This window comes from Phacochoerus africanus, chromosome 1 (assembly GCF_016906955.1).
Source record: "Phacochoerus africanus isolate WHEZ1 chromosome 1, ROS_Pafr_v1, whole genome shotgun sequence".
In the NCBI taxonomy this organism is placed as follows: domain Eukaryota; kingdom Metazoa; phylum Chordata; class Mammalia; order Artiodactyla; family Suidae; genus Phacochoerus; species Phacochoerus africanus.
Genome location: NC_062544.1, coordinates 155,017,226 through 155,031,373, shown reverse-complemented (window position 1 = coordinate 155,031,373; position 14,148 = coordinate 155,017,226). Strand labels below are relative to the sequence as shown.

Below are 14,148 nucleotides of genomic sequence, written 5' to 3'. Positions count from 1 at the left end.
TCTATTACCTGATTAATAGTTTGCTAACTGAAAACAATGAACAATGTTGCATTTTTTTTTTTCCCCTTTCATAGGAATCCCCACCTCCAGTAGAAAATTACTGTCTACCAGAAGCTGTTTCCTTTCTGCCGAACAATAAGGAACCTGGGCCTGGATTCTCACAAAAGAGGAAAGCTCCTACCGAGAAAAATAAAATCAAACGCCCTAGAGTACAGTAATTGTACTCAGTTACCAAACATTAAATGTTTTTCAAATTAATAGCTTGAACGTTACTCTGATGGATTTGTATCGTAAAGACAAGAACCTGAAGAATTCCACTTCAGTGAAACAATGACCCTGCTTAAAGTTAGTTTTTTAACAACTGAAATTTTAATCACTGAAATATTAAACTGTTCCTGAGTGGAAAGTCACTGAAATAACAACAGAATACAACTGCTCAGCTAGGTTGTTGCTAAACCATATTGACATGTGAAAGGGGCTTTTGGTTTATTTATTTTCATGTAAATATCTGAGTCTATAACTTAGTGGAAGTTTTAGCAAGGTGATGGATTTTGCCTTAAAATGTCTACTTGAATAGCAATAAGGGAGTTATCAATTGGAATTTATTAACGTTTTCCCTGATTTTTATCTTACCATTTTACGTCTCTTTAACAGGAACCTGAGCTACAAGGGTTAATGAGGAACTGAGACTTTAAACGTAAATGTGTGTGTGTATATGTGTATATGCATGTTTGTATGAATCTCCATGACGTTTGCCAAGTTTGGGCACCAAAACTTGGAAAATAAAGACAATAAAGAATAAAAGTAGTGACTCAAAATAGTTGTTGAAATAGATAAGTTTAAAAAAAAAAAGGCATTCTGGTATCTATTCTTCTTACAATAAAAGCTTTGTAAAATTGGCTTAAAAAGCAAATTTCTAGTTAACATTTCTGATATTGTTTGTGAAGAATATTGTTCTACTGGGTTAAAAAAAAATACAAATGCATTAGCCTTTTATTAATCTAAACCTAAACACCGAATACTATGTGCATGACCACAATCCTCTAAATATAAAGCTACCTCATTTTGTTTAAAGGACAAATTAGTTAAGACCATAATTTTGCTGTAAACTGTTCAATTCTTAATGTGTTGTTTTTGTTTTTTGCTTTTTAGGGCCACACCCATGGCATATGGAGGTTCCCAGGCCAGGAGTCTAATCGGAGCTACAGCTTCCAGCCTATATCACAGCCACAGCAACTTGGTATCCGAGCCACATCTGCAACCTACACCACAGCTCACGGCAATGCCAGATCCTTAACCCACTGAGCGAGGCCAGGGATCGAACCCGCAACCTCATGGTTCCTAGTCAGATTCGTTTATGCTACGCCATGACAGGAACTCTTCTAATGATTCTTCAAGAGGCAAATTCAAATGGACACCAAACCCCTGAAGTTTTCATCAGATTTTCCTGTAACTGGAGTCAGGGTCATCCCTGCCCTTCACTTTTCAGCTCTGAGCTAATTGATAGTTTAGGACAATACAAATTCCTACACCACCAAGCAGGTGGCATTGTCAAGAAAACTGTACTCCTATTCCTTACCCCCAAATAAACCATGGGCCTGGTTTTATTAGAGCCATTTGGTGTTAACTGGATCTTCCATTGGCAGTTTGCAGTAAGTTTCTCCCTAAATTTAAAAATTATTTGAGGAGTTCCCGTTGTGGCACAGTAGAAACGAACCTGACTAGTATTCATGAGGATGTGGGTTCTCTCAGTGGGTCAGGGATCCGGCATTGCCATGAGCTCTGGTATAGGTGGCAGACATGGCTCAGATCCCGTGTGGCTGTGGCTGTAGTGTAGGCTGGCAGCTATAGCTCTGATTCGACCCCTGGCCTGGAAACTTCCATATGCTGTGGGTGTGGCCCTAAAAAGAAAAAAAAATTCTTTGAAGTGGCTACTCTTCAGATCTCCTTGATGAGCACGCTGTTGCTAAAACAAATATTCTATTTCTATCCCGGAAAAAATGACCTAATGTACTATTTTCTGCTAAAATTATTAACTGTTTTTCCAGTTCAGGCCTTAAGTACATAGTTTACAATTTTAAGGCTCCAGATCTCAGCTTCTCTTGACTCCAGAATCTGTCTACACCCTGCATAAACCATTTCAACTCAGTTTTGTTTCTTATACTGCCATGTGTTAAAGGCAAATGACTCCAAGCATAGGTAGGTGTCTTTTTTTTTTTTTTTTTTAGGGTGGCACCCGTGACACATGGAAGTTCCCAGGCTAGGGGGTCAGATCAGAGCTGCATCTGCCAGCCTACACCACAGCAACTCAGATCTGAGCCACATCTGCAACCTACACCACAGCTCACGTCAATGCCAGATCCTTAACCCACTGAACAAGGCCAGGGATTGAACTCGCATCCTCATGGATAGTAGTCAGGTTCATAAAGGTTCATAACCCGCTGAGCCACAGTGGGAACCCCAAGTATATTGTTTAAAAAGGAAAAAACTTTCTTTGATTATTCTTACTTTCTCCTTAGAATTGCTACAGTGTTTTGAAGTTCCTGTCCTGACTCAGCAGTAACAAGCCTGGGTTAAGGATCCAGTGTTGCCCATGAGCTGTGGTGTATGTTGCAGACACAGCTTGGATCCCGCGTTGCTGTGTAGGCCAGCAGCTGCAGCTCCAATTCAACCCCTAGCCTGGCAACTTACAGTGCTGTGGGTTTGGGGAAAAAAATAAAAAATAAAGACTTGCTGCAGTATTTTAATCTGTGATACTTCTATTAGCATCTTGTTTTCCTCCGTGAATTTTCTTGTGTTTCGTTTTGACTTCATCACCATTAATTCAACAAATACGACTCCTTAGCATGTAGGGTGCCTGGGTTCAGGAGCAAAGCACTTAGAACACATGCTCCTTCAAATTTAGTATTTATGTTATGGGCTGACTTGTGTCTTCCCTGCCCCCACCCACCCCCTTAAGAGAAAATTATAGGTTGAAGCTTAACCCCATCTGTGATTGTACTTGCAGATTGGGCCTTGTAGGAGGTAATTGAGGTCCTATGGGTGGTGCCCTGATTTGGTAGGATGGGTGGCCTTATAAGGAGAAACCAGAAGTTCATGGGCCCAGAGGAAAGAAAGGCTATCTCCAAGTCAGGAGGTGATGCCTTACCAGAAGCCACCCCTTGCCAGCACTTCCACCTCGCTATCCTCCAGAGTTGTGAGAAATTTGTTTAAGCCACCCACTCTGGTGTTCTCTTTTGGCTGCCCGAGCAGACTAATACAATATTACTGTGCAGAAGTTCTTAACCCGGCCATACGGCCCAGGAATGGACATAAGGACATTTTTGTAGGATAGAGCTCAGAGTTCACATCTATGACCTCCCACCCAAAAAACACAAACCACTCTCTAATCCAAACGTATTTTGAGACAGGAGGGAAAGGGGAGAACAGAACCTCTAGAAAAATGAAAGAGGGCCACAGCTGTAGGGATGCCACAAAAACTGGTTGAAATCGGCTAGAGCCACGTAGCTTTAAGAATAGTCTGGTCATTGGGCTTTAGCTCATTATACCTTTATTGTAATACTATAAATCACTCCCCCTTACTCCAGGACATTTCTGAGGCTGACCACAAAAGGCCAAAATGTGGGCAGTGGCCCACTTTCCGGGAAATCCCACCCCTTCCCCAAAATAGCAAGAATATTCCTTCCAACTCCTTAGCTTGTTAAATTACTCGGCCCATAAAGTCCCCATGCCCTGGGGTTGCTCTCTCTGAGACAGCCACATTCTGCCTATGGAATGTATATCTTTCTAAATAAACTCAATTTCTCTGGCTCACTTATGAATTCTTGGGCAAAGCCAAGGATCCTTTCTTGGTGGTCCATCTCAGGATGGGACATTTCCCGGTCCTACAACAACTTCACAGACAACGCCTTTCAATCCGGTGCTTTCACACAGGTTGCTTCGTATCGGGTTGGCAAAACTCTCTGTAGAAGCCTGGAGAGTAAACATTTCATGTCCACTGATCTTTGTGGCATTTTTTCTCCCTCCAACTCTTTAAAATGTAAAAACCATTCTTAGCTCAAGGCCATACAGAAGTAGGCAGTGGGCCATAGTGTGCTGGCCCCCACTCTATAGTCCTAAAAGTATTTTTAATCTATATCTGTCAAGCAATGGAGTTCCCATCGTGGTGCAGTGGTTACTTAATCCGACTAGGAACCATGAGATTGCGGGTTCGATCCCTGGCCCTGCTCAGTGGGTTAAGGATCCGGTGTTGCCGTGAGCTGTGGTGTAGGCTGCAGACACGGCTCGGATCCCACGTTGCTGTGGCTCTAGAGTAGGCCAGTGGCTACAGCTCCTGGGAACCGGCCCTAGAAAAGGCAAAAAGACAAAAAAAAAAAAAAAGCACCCAGCTCCCTATAAAGAGTGCCTTTTGGTGGAACCATCTCTGCTTGTTTAGCATTTGTGGTTCTGTAGTTAAAAGTATTGAGTTTCCTGGTAGCCTAGTGGTTAAGGACTTGGCATGGTCACTGCTGTGGCTTGGGTGTGATCCCTGGCCCAGGAACTTCTGCATGCCACCCCCCCACCCCCCCAAAAAAAGTATCAAGTGTTTTTAATTTGTGAGGTATTTATGGGGAGAAAAGCCATGGTACAAATACTTAATTGGGATTTTTCAAGCCATAAAAGAATGTTAAAGCAATAGAAACTGATAAATGAAAGGAGAGAATCAAGCAATTATACCGGTATGAACTGCATTTCAGGATAACATGACAGTCGAAAAACACTATTGAATAATTACAGGCAATAAGTGCAGAAGAAATGATAGAAGCAAGCCATTTTAGAGCTCCTAATGAAAAATTATAGATCTAGGCAAATGGGGCATTTTATAATATTTGACCAAACTGGTAATACCTGAACTCATTGGTCACTCAAGACAGCCAGACATGCCTCCTGATGCGATGCAATGGGAAGCAGGGAACATCTGCCAAGTACTCTTGCCTGTAGCCCAGTGACTTAAACTTGAATTTGATCAAGCTTCTAGATCTTTCTACCTAAAATCAATCAACACTGAGTAAGGAGAGCTCCAGTTCAAGATGATGTTAGTGGATCCTGAACTCTACTCTCAGGGAGACACAATTTGCAGTTACATACAGAACAATGTCCTCTGAAAGAAACCCCCAAAGTAGCTAAGCAAACCTTACACATCAGGAAATGAGAAAGTCACATCAAAGCAAGTAAGGGAAGGCTGAGACCCAATCTCACTATAAACCCCACCCCTACCACAGCAATCCACAGTCAGAAGGGAACTGGCAACTCGGAGTGTCTCCCTGGAAGCAAAGGCTTTGAGCCCTGCATCTGACACCCCAACTTTTAAGACCTGCACCTGAGAGACAAGCTTCCAAAACATCCAGTTTGACAGCCAACGGAGCTTGCGTCCACAAGACCTACAAGGCTACAGTGATCTGGGAACACACCCATCCCAGGGCCCCCGTTCAGAGGCAGACGGTAAGAGGTCTAGCTGCTCATCATAAACCTTTGGGCTTTATAATAATTATAAATGGAATATAACCTTTTTAAATTGGGAATCACTGCTGTACACTTGAAATATAGCACACATCAACTATACCTCAATTTAAAGAAAATAAAGATTCCCTCTGTGGTGCACTAGCTTAAGAGTCCGACTGCAGTGGCTCAGGTCACTGTGGAAGCATGGTTTCAATCTCTGGCCCAGCCCAGTGGGCTAAAGGATCCAGCACTGTCACAGCTGCAGCTCATATTCAATCCCTGGCCTGGAAACTTCCATATGTCACAAGTGCAGCCATTAAACAACAACAAAAAATAGGAGTTCCCCGGTGGCCTAGTGGTTAAGGATCCAGAATTGTCACTGTTGTGGCTTGGGTCCCTGCTGTGGTGTGGGTACATTTGATCCCTGGCTTGGAAACTTCTGTAGGTGCACAAAAACTAACCAAAAACAAAAACAAAAAAAGCTTCAGCTGAGGAGCAGGCACTCATTTTAACAAAGAGGGGTCCACTGAAACACTCTCCAAAAGATGGAGACCACCATACCCCAGCACTCTCTGCTTCACTCCAGATTGCCAGGATCTCCCAGAAAGGAGCTGGTGCACTTGCCTGGTGCCCTGATTTTTGCAGCTGCCACACACACGATACCCCTTGATCACCTGGCTCTGGTGGTCAGTGGGGTTTAGGCCAGTGGGTCTCATAGGACTGTAACAAATGGAGCATGTCCTTAAACAGCTACCACCCCCAGGGCACAACAGGGAAGCAAATGAAACACCTACTTTTTCTATGAAAGAAGCCTAGCACTTATCTTCATTGCTACAACCTGAGGGGGGAGCTTCTAATTAAACACACATGGAGAGGTCTCCTGACGTACTTTTTAAAGTCTGCAGAAGCCATGGAAGCTCCCTCTGCTTCACTCCAGGTCACTGGAATCTCCTGAAAAGGAGCGTGTGCCCATGCCTGACTCTGGGTCTTTGTGGCTGCTGCCTAGGGGATGTGACTTGATCACTTGGTTCTGGTGGCCAGCAGGGCTTACATTCACAGGACCCACACTGCAACAAAGGGAGAATCAATCTTTAACCAGCTACTACCCCCAGGGCACATCATAAGGCTGGCAGACTAAAACGTAGCCAGGCTTTCTGTGAAAGAGGTCTATTAGCATGTCTTCATAGCTATGACTTGGGGTCAGGCATCTGATTAAACGCACACCTAAGAGCTGGTCACAGTCTTCTCCAGAGACCCCAGAGGGTGCGCACCATCTCTACTCTCCCCCTCTGCCTTGCCCCAGATAACGGGTATCTCTGAGAAAGGAGATTGTGTTGTGTACTGGAAATTGGCACGTGCCATCAGCCTCTACATGGATTAAAGCACGAGCCGTTGCAGTGGCTGCCCTGCATCACCCCCTGAGCAGAGCAGGGTGGAGAGCAGGAGTGAGGCACTCTGTGCTCTGGGAGAACTGGAAGAACAGGTTTTCAAGAGAGTTAGGTATTTTTAGGAGATTTTATGAGCCCACTTCTTGCATCTCCTCATATCTAGAAAAACACTAAAATCCTTCATGGTGATGTCTGCTCCTTGTAACTAGGAGTAAGCTTCATGAGACCAGAAGCAAACTTTTGTAAAATTTGTGTGCATGGCTGCATGCACCAACCCCCTTCACCTTTATCACATATACATTATTTCCCCCTGCCTCTTTGGAGAGAGATTTCAGAGTTTGGTATTTCTGAAATACCACCATCCAGACAGTATTTTCTTTAAAGCAAACGACGTCACAGTCATCTGTGAGTGCAGCCACTCCCAAGTGTGAGCCAGTGAGCCCAGAGGGAATTCAGGGGAAAAAAACAAAGAATACTGACCCCAGGAGTTCCCATTGTGGCACAGTGGTTAACAAATCCAACTAGGAACCATGAAGTTGCAGGTTTGATCCCTGGCCTTGCTCAGTGCGTTGAGGATTTGGCGTTGCTGTGAGCTGTGGTATAGTTCGCAGACACGGCTCAGATCCCATGTTGCTGTGGCTCTGGTGCGGGCCAGTGGCTACAGCTCTGATTAGACCCCTAGCCTGGGAACCTCCATACGCCATGGGAAGCGGCCCTAGAAAAGGCAAAAAGACAAAAAGACCAAAAAAAAAAAAAATACTGACCCCAATAGCTAACGTGAATATCAAAGGCGTGAGTACAGTAAGCCCAGGCCTTTGCAATTTCCCATATAACTCCCCCCTAAATTCCTTAAATCGAGATATCTGTTTTTCCTGTAATCTTTAGTTCTGACTATCTGCCCTTTGTTGGAAAAAAACTCCTACATACCCCAGCTCCGTGCCTCACCTCCTTGGAGTTGTTTTCTCAGGTCTACCTGAGATGCTGTCTCCCAGCTTAAGTTCTAATTTTGCCCCAAATAAAACTTCACTCTCAACTTTCAGGTTGTGATTTTTTTTTTAAGCCAACATGTACATGTCTGGTACCCCAGCTTTTTTTTTTTTTTTTTGCTGCCACCCAGAGGACACATCCCTTGATGGCCTGGCTCTGGTAGTCAGTGGGATTTGTGTTCACAGGTTCAAAAGATGGTAGCAAACTGTTCTTACTGGCTGTCACCCCAGGGCTCAGGGCAGAGGAGCAAAGAGAAATGATCCTTTCCCAGTCTTCCCCTGAAAAAATGGAATATACTTCCTGAGGGTCTGGCTTCCAATCAGCCTGAATCTTAGGTGCTGACTGAGATCCTCCCCTTTGGGAAACTGACAGGTCTTGGCACATCCTCAATCCTCAGGAGCCAGTAAGTATAAATTAGGCTGTAAGTTCCCTTGTGGTGCAGAGGGTTAAGGATCTGGCATTGCCACAGCTATGGTACAGGCCACAACTGTGGCTTGGGTTTGATCCCTGGCCCAGAAACTTCCACATGATGTGGGCACACAAACAAAAAAGATAAATTAGGAGTTCCCGTCGTGGTGCAGTGGTTAACGAATCCAACTAGGAACCATGAGGTTGCAGGTTCGGTCCCTGCCCTTGCTCAGTGGGTTAACGATCCGGCGTTGCCGTGAGCTGGGGTGTAGGTTGCAGACGCGGCTCGGATCCCGCGTTGCTGTGGCTCTGGCGTAGGCCGGTGGCTACAGCTCCGATTCAACCCCTAGCCTGGGAACCTCCATATGCCGCGGGAGCGGCCCAAGAAATAGCAACAACAACAACAACAACAATAACAACACACACACACACACACACACACACACACAAAAGATAAATTAGGCTGCTTGCAAAAATCACAAAGTTTTGAAGGATGCCTAATGTCTAGAGCAGGGCTGAATGACCAGTTTCATCTGCAACACAAGGCTACTCTTCAAAGACTAAGAGTGGTTGTTTAATGTACAGAAACCAATACAAAGAGGCAAGAAAAAATGAAAAAAGGGAATATGTTCCAAACAAAAGAATAAGCTAAAACCTCAGAAAAAGACCATAATGAAACAGAGATAAGTGATTTATTTAGTTCATAAAGAATTCATAATAACAGTCATAAAGATATTCCCCAAGACCATGAGAAAAATAAATGAACAAAGTGAGAATTTCAACAGATAGAAAACATAAATACCAAATAGAAGTCACAGAGCTGAAGAACGCAATAACTGAACTTTTGAAAAAGACAATAGAGGGGTTCAACTTAAGATTAGATGGAGTGGGGAGTTCCCGTCGTGGCGCAGTGGTTAACGAATCTGACTAGGAACCATGAGGTTGCGGGTTCGGTCCCTGCCCTTGCTCGGTGGGTTAACGATCCGGCGTTGCCGTGAACTGTGGTGTAGGTCGCAGACGCGGCTCGGATCCTGTGTTGCTGTGGCTCTGGCGTAGGCTGGTGGCTACAGCTCCAATTTGACCCCTAGCCTGGGAACCTCCATATGCCGCAGGAGCAGCCCAAGAGAAACAGCAAAAAGACAAAAAAAAAAAAGATTAGATGGAGTGGAAGAAAAGGTAAATGAACCTGAAGACAGGTCAGTGGGACTCATTGAATCAGAGTAGAAAAAAAAAAAAAGATGAAAAGATAGCTTAAAGGACTTATGGAATAACATCAAGTGAACAAATATTTGCTTTATAGGAATCCCAGGAGAGAGAGAGTGAGGGGCATAAAATATACATGAAGAAATAGTGGCTCTAAACTTTCTTAACCTGAAGGAGGAAACAGATATACAGATCCAGGAACTGCAGAGAATTCCAAAGATGAACCCAGAGATACATTATAATTAAAGTGTCAAAAGTTAAAGATAGCAAAAGAATCTTAAAAGCAGTAAAAGAAAATAAAATAACTTGTTATGTACAATGTAGCCCCCATGAAGATTATCAGCAGGTTTTTTCAGCAGAAAATTTTCAGGCCAGAGAAGAGTGGCATGGTATATTTTAAATTACTGAAAATACAAAATGCTGTGCTGACAAAGTTGTCCTTCAGAATTGAATGAGAGATTCCCAGAAAAGCAAAAACTAAAGGAGTTTCTCACCCCGAGAACAGATTTACAAGAAATGTTAAAGGAATTTCTTTAAGCTGATGGGAGTTTCTTGGTTGCACTGTGGGTTAAAGTTCTGGCGTTATCACTGCTGTGGCTTGGCTTGCAGCTGTGTCACAGGTTCAATCCCTGGCTCTGAAAGTTCTGTATGCTGTGGGTGCAGCCAAAATAAAAAGGGGGGGTACTTTTTTTTTTTTTGTCTTTTTGCCTTTTCTAGGGCCACTTCCCGCAGCATATGGAGGTTCCCAGGCCAGGGGTCTAATTGGAGCTGTAGCCGCGGGCCTACGCCAGAGCCACAGCAACATGGGATCTGAGCCACATCTGCAAACTAACCACAGCTCATGGCAATGCCGGATCCTTAACCCACTGAATGAGGCCAGGGGTCCAACCCGACCTCATGGTTCCTAGTCAGATTCATTAACCACTGTACCATGTCGGGAGCTCGGGGGGGGGGGGGGGGGGGGGGGGGGGGGGGGGGGGGGGGGGGGGGACTTCTTTAAGCTGGTGAGAAGGGGCACTAATTACTAATGAGAAACATACAGAAGTATAAGTCTCACCAGTAGAAACAAATATATAGTAAAATTCAGAATAATGAAGTTGGCGGATTAACCGCTTATAAAGGTAATATGAAGGTTAAGACAAAAGTAGTAAAGGAGTTCCTATTGTGGCTCAGTGGTAATGAACCCAACTAGTATCCATGAGGATGCAGGTTCAATCCCTAGCCCCACTCAGCGGGTTAAGGATCCGGTCTTGCTGTGAGCTGTGGTGTAGGTTGCAGATGCAGCTCAGATCCCACATTGCTGTGCCTGAGGTGTAGGCTGGCAGCTGCAGCTCTGCTTCAACCCCTAGCCTGGGAACATCCATATGCCCTGGATATGGTCTTAAAAAGGCAAAAAATTTATGTATATAAATATAGTGTATATATATATAAATATAGTGTGTATACACACACACACACACACACACACAGTCTTTTTAGGGCCACACCCATGGCATATGGAGGTTTCCAGGCTAGGGGTCCAATTGGAGCTATAGATGCTGGCCTATGCCACAGCCACAGCAACGCCAGATCCAAGGCACATCTGTAACCTACACCACAGTTCATGGCAATGCCAGATCCTTAACCCACTGGGCTAGGTCAGGGATCAAACCTGTGTCCTCATGGTTATTAGTCAGATTTGTTTCTGCTGAGCCACAGTGGGAACTCAAAAGTGGTAAAAATTATAACTATAATAATTTGCTAATGGATATACAAGATAAGAGGTAAATGGTGGTGGGAGTAAAAATGTAGGGCTTTAGAATGAGATCAAACTTAAGTTGTTATCAACTTAAAATAAGCTATTATATTATGTTGTTTTAAGTAAGTTCATGGTAACCTAAAAGCAAAAACCTACAGTCAATACACAAAAGACAAAGAGACAGGACTCTAACCATACTATTACAGAAAACCATCAAATCAAAACATAAGAGAGCAAGAGATGAGAAAAGGAATAGAGGAATTACAAAATAGCCAGACAACAATTAACAAAATGGCAATAACTACATACACATCAATAATTATTTTAAATGTAAATGGAATAAATTCTCCAATTAAAAGACATAGAGTAGGAGTTCAATGGGTTAGGCAGTGTCTCTGCAACACAAGGACACAGGTTCTATCCCTGGCCCAGCACAGTGGTATAATGGGTCCCATGTTGCCACAGCTGCAGTGTAGGTCACAATTGCAGCTCAGATCTGATCTCTAGCCCTGGAACTCCATATGCCACCAGGTGGCCAAAACAACAACAAAAACCATAGAGTAGCTAAAAGGATTTTAAAAAAGACCCATCTATATGAGTCTCATGAGAGACTCGCTCTGGGTGTAGGGACACAAAAAATGAAGGGCTATAAAAAAGATATTCCAGGAGTTCTCTGATGGCCTAGCAGTTAAGGATTTGGCATTGTCACTGCTTTGGCTCAGGTATAATTCCTGGCCCAGGAATTTCTGCTTGCCACAGTTGCAGCCCAAATGATTTTTTAAAAAAGATATTTCATGAAAATGGAAACAAACAAACAAAAAAAGCTGGAGTAGCTATACATATATTTGTCAAAACAGACTTCAATTCAAAGACTGTCTTAAGAGGCAAAGAAAGTTATTAAATAATGATAAAAATGTCAAGAAGATATAACATTTGTAAATATTTATGCCCTGAATATAGAAGCAAATATATAAAAGCAAAAATTAATACTCCTAAAGGAAGAAGTAGACAGCAGCTTAATATTCTATTTTAACCAATGGGTAGGTCATCCCGATGAAAATCAATATAAAAACACTGGCCTTAAATGACACATTAGATCAAATGGACTTAACAAATACAGAACATTCCATCCACAAGAAACAGAATACACATTTTTCTCAAGTGCACATAAAATATTCTCCAGGACAAGGAAAATGTGAGAAAAAAAATATATCTTATATATACATACATACACACATGTATGTATGTATGTATGTATCACTGGGTTACGTCACTATACAGCAGAAATTGACAGAACAATATAAATCAACTATAATAGAAAAAAAATAAAATAAAAAAATTCTCCAGGACACAAAACAAGTCAATAAATTTAAAAAGATTGAAAGCATACCAAGCATCTTTTCAAACCACGATGGTATGAAACTAGAAATCAATTACAAGGGGAAGCGGTTAAATTCACAAATGTATGGAGATTAAACAATATGCTACTGAACAACCAATGGGTCAAAGAAGGCCTCAAAAGAGAAATCAAAAAATACTTCGAGAAAAATAAAAACGGAAATACAACATACTAACAATTATGCGATGCAGCAAAAGAAGTTCTAAGAGGAAAGTTAATAGTGGTAAATGCCTTATTAAGAAACAAGAAAGATCTCAACCTAATTTTAGACCTCACAAAGAATCATAAGTATACTATGAAAAATTATACACCAACAAACTGGACTAGAAATGTAAAAACCACAAAGACTAAATCATGAAGAAATAAAAAATTTGATTAGACTGATTACTAATAAGGAGATTGAATCAGTAATCCAAACCCTCTTAACAAAAATCCAGGACCAGATGGCTTTACTGGTAAATTCTAGTAAATATTTAAAGAATACCTCTCCTTCTCAGACTCTTTCAAAAATAGAAGAGGAGGAACCACTTCCAAACCCATTTTATGAGGCCAGCATTACCCTGATACCAAAATCAGACACAGCCACTACAACAAAAGAAAATTACAGGGGGATCAGAGGAAATGGCAGAGGAATAGGACCCAGAGCTCACCTCCTCCCACAAAAACGTTAAGCATACATCTACGAGTGGAAAAATCCATGCGGAACATCTGCTGAACACCAACAGCAGATATCAGACTTCTGAAAAGGCAAGACAACCCCCATAAGCCTGAGTAGGATAAGGGGGAGAAGAAACAAAAATAGAGGGAAGAAAGAGAGAGAAAGGAACCAGGATGGGACTTGCACCCCCAAGGAGGGAGCCATGAGGGAGAAAAAGGTCCCACACTCTAGGCAGCCCTCTGAGCACAGGGAGATCTGCCAGAGTGGAGGGGGATCTTCGGAGCCTAGAAGCAAAGAGCAGCAGGCAGTTTTCAAGGGGCCAAATAAAGAGTGAACTTTATTTTGAGGGTCAGAACCCTCAAACAAAGAGCAAGCACGGAAGGTCAGAACCCTGGGACTGCACTTCCCAGCTTCATCCCCCAAGAGTAGCTGGGGGCTGGGAGCTGATATTCAGGATTCAGAAGTCAGATTCAGGGAGATGACCAGGGTTGGCTGCGCTGAGATAGCCTAAAGAGGCGGGATGGTGACACTGGAGGGTGTATTCAGAAGAAACCAGGTCCCACCAGAGCGACAAGACACCAAGGGGCATTGAAGGAGAGGAAGAGGGACAGGACCACTATCAGAGCTTCCTCCTCTGGGAGCCTTTCAGGCAATGAGAAACCACCTACAGAGTACAGAGTACAGAGTGGGTACAAGTCTCTGGCACCATCGTGAGCTTCAAACCCAGGGGCTGCCAAGAGACCAGCTGCAAGCAGACACCAAGCCCTGCTTCTGAAATCCCTGAAGGGCAGGAATTCCAGATAGCCCAGCAAAAATTGCCTGTAGGTGCCAAGCCCTACCCCTGTGGTCCTGGGAGTTCTCTAACCACAGTCTTCACTGTGAAAAC

General features: G+C 43.2%; 1 protein-coding gene across 4 annotated transcripts in view; it reads left to right on the top strand.

Moving 5' to 3' along the window:
* TOPBP1 (DNA topoisomerase II binding protein 1) overlaps positions 1-818 on the top strand; it is an 84,443-nt gene extending 83,625 nt beyond the window's left edge. For all 4 annotated transcript variants that reach the window (XM_047782833.1, XM_047782832.1, XM_047782834.1 and 1 more), the window contains one exon: positions 75-818. In XM_047782833.1, the coding sequence (XP_047638789.1) occupies positions 75-218 (144 nt within the window). In that variant the 3' untranslated portion in view covers positions 219-818. The remainder of the gene's footprint in view (positions 1-74) is intronic.
* The last annotated feature ends 13,330 nt before the right edge of the window (positions 819-14,148 follow it).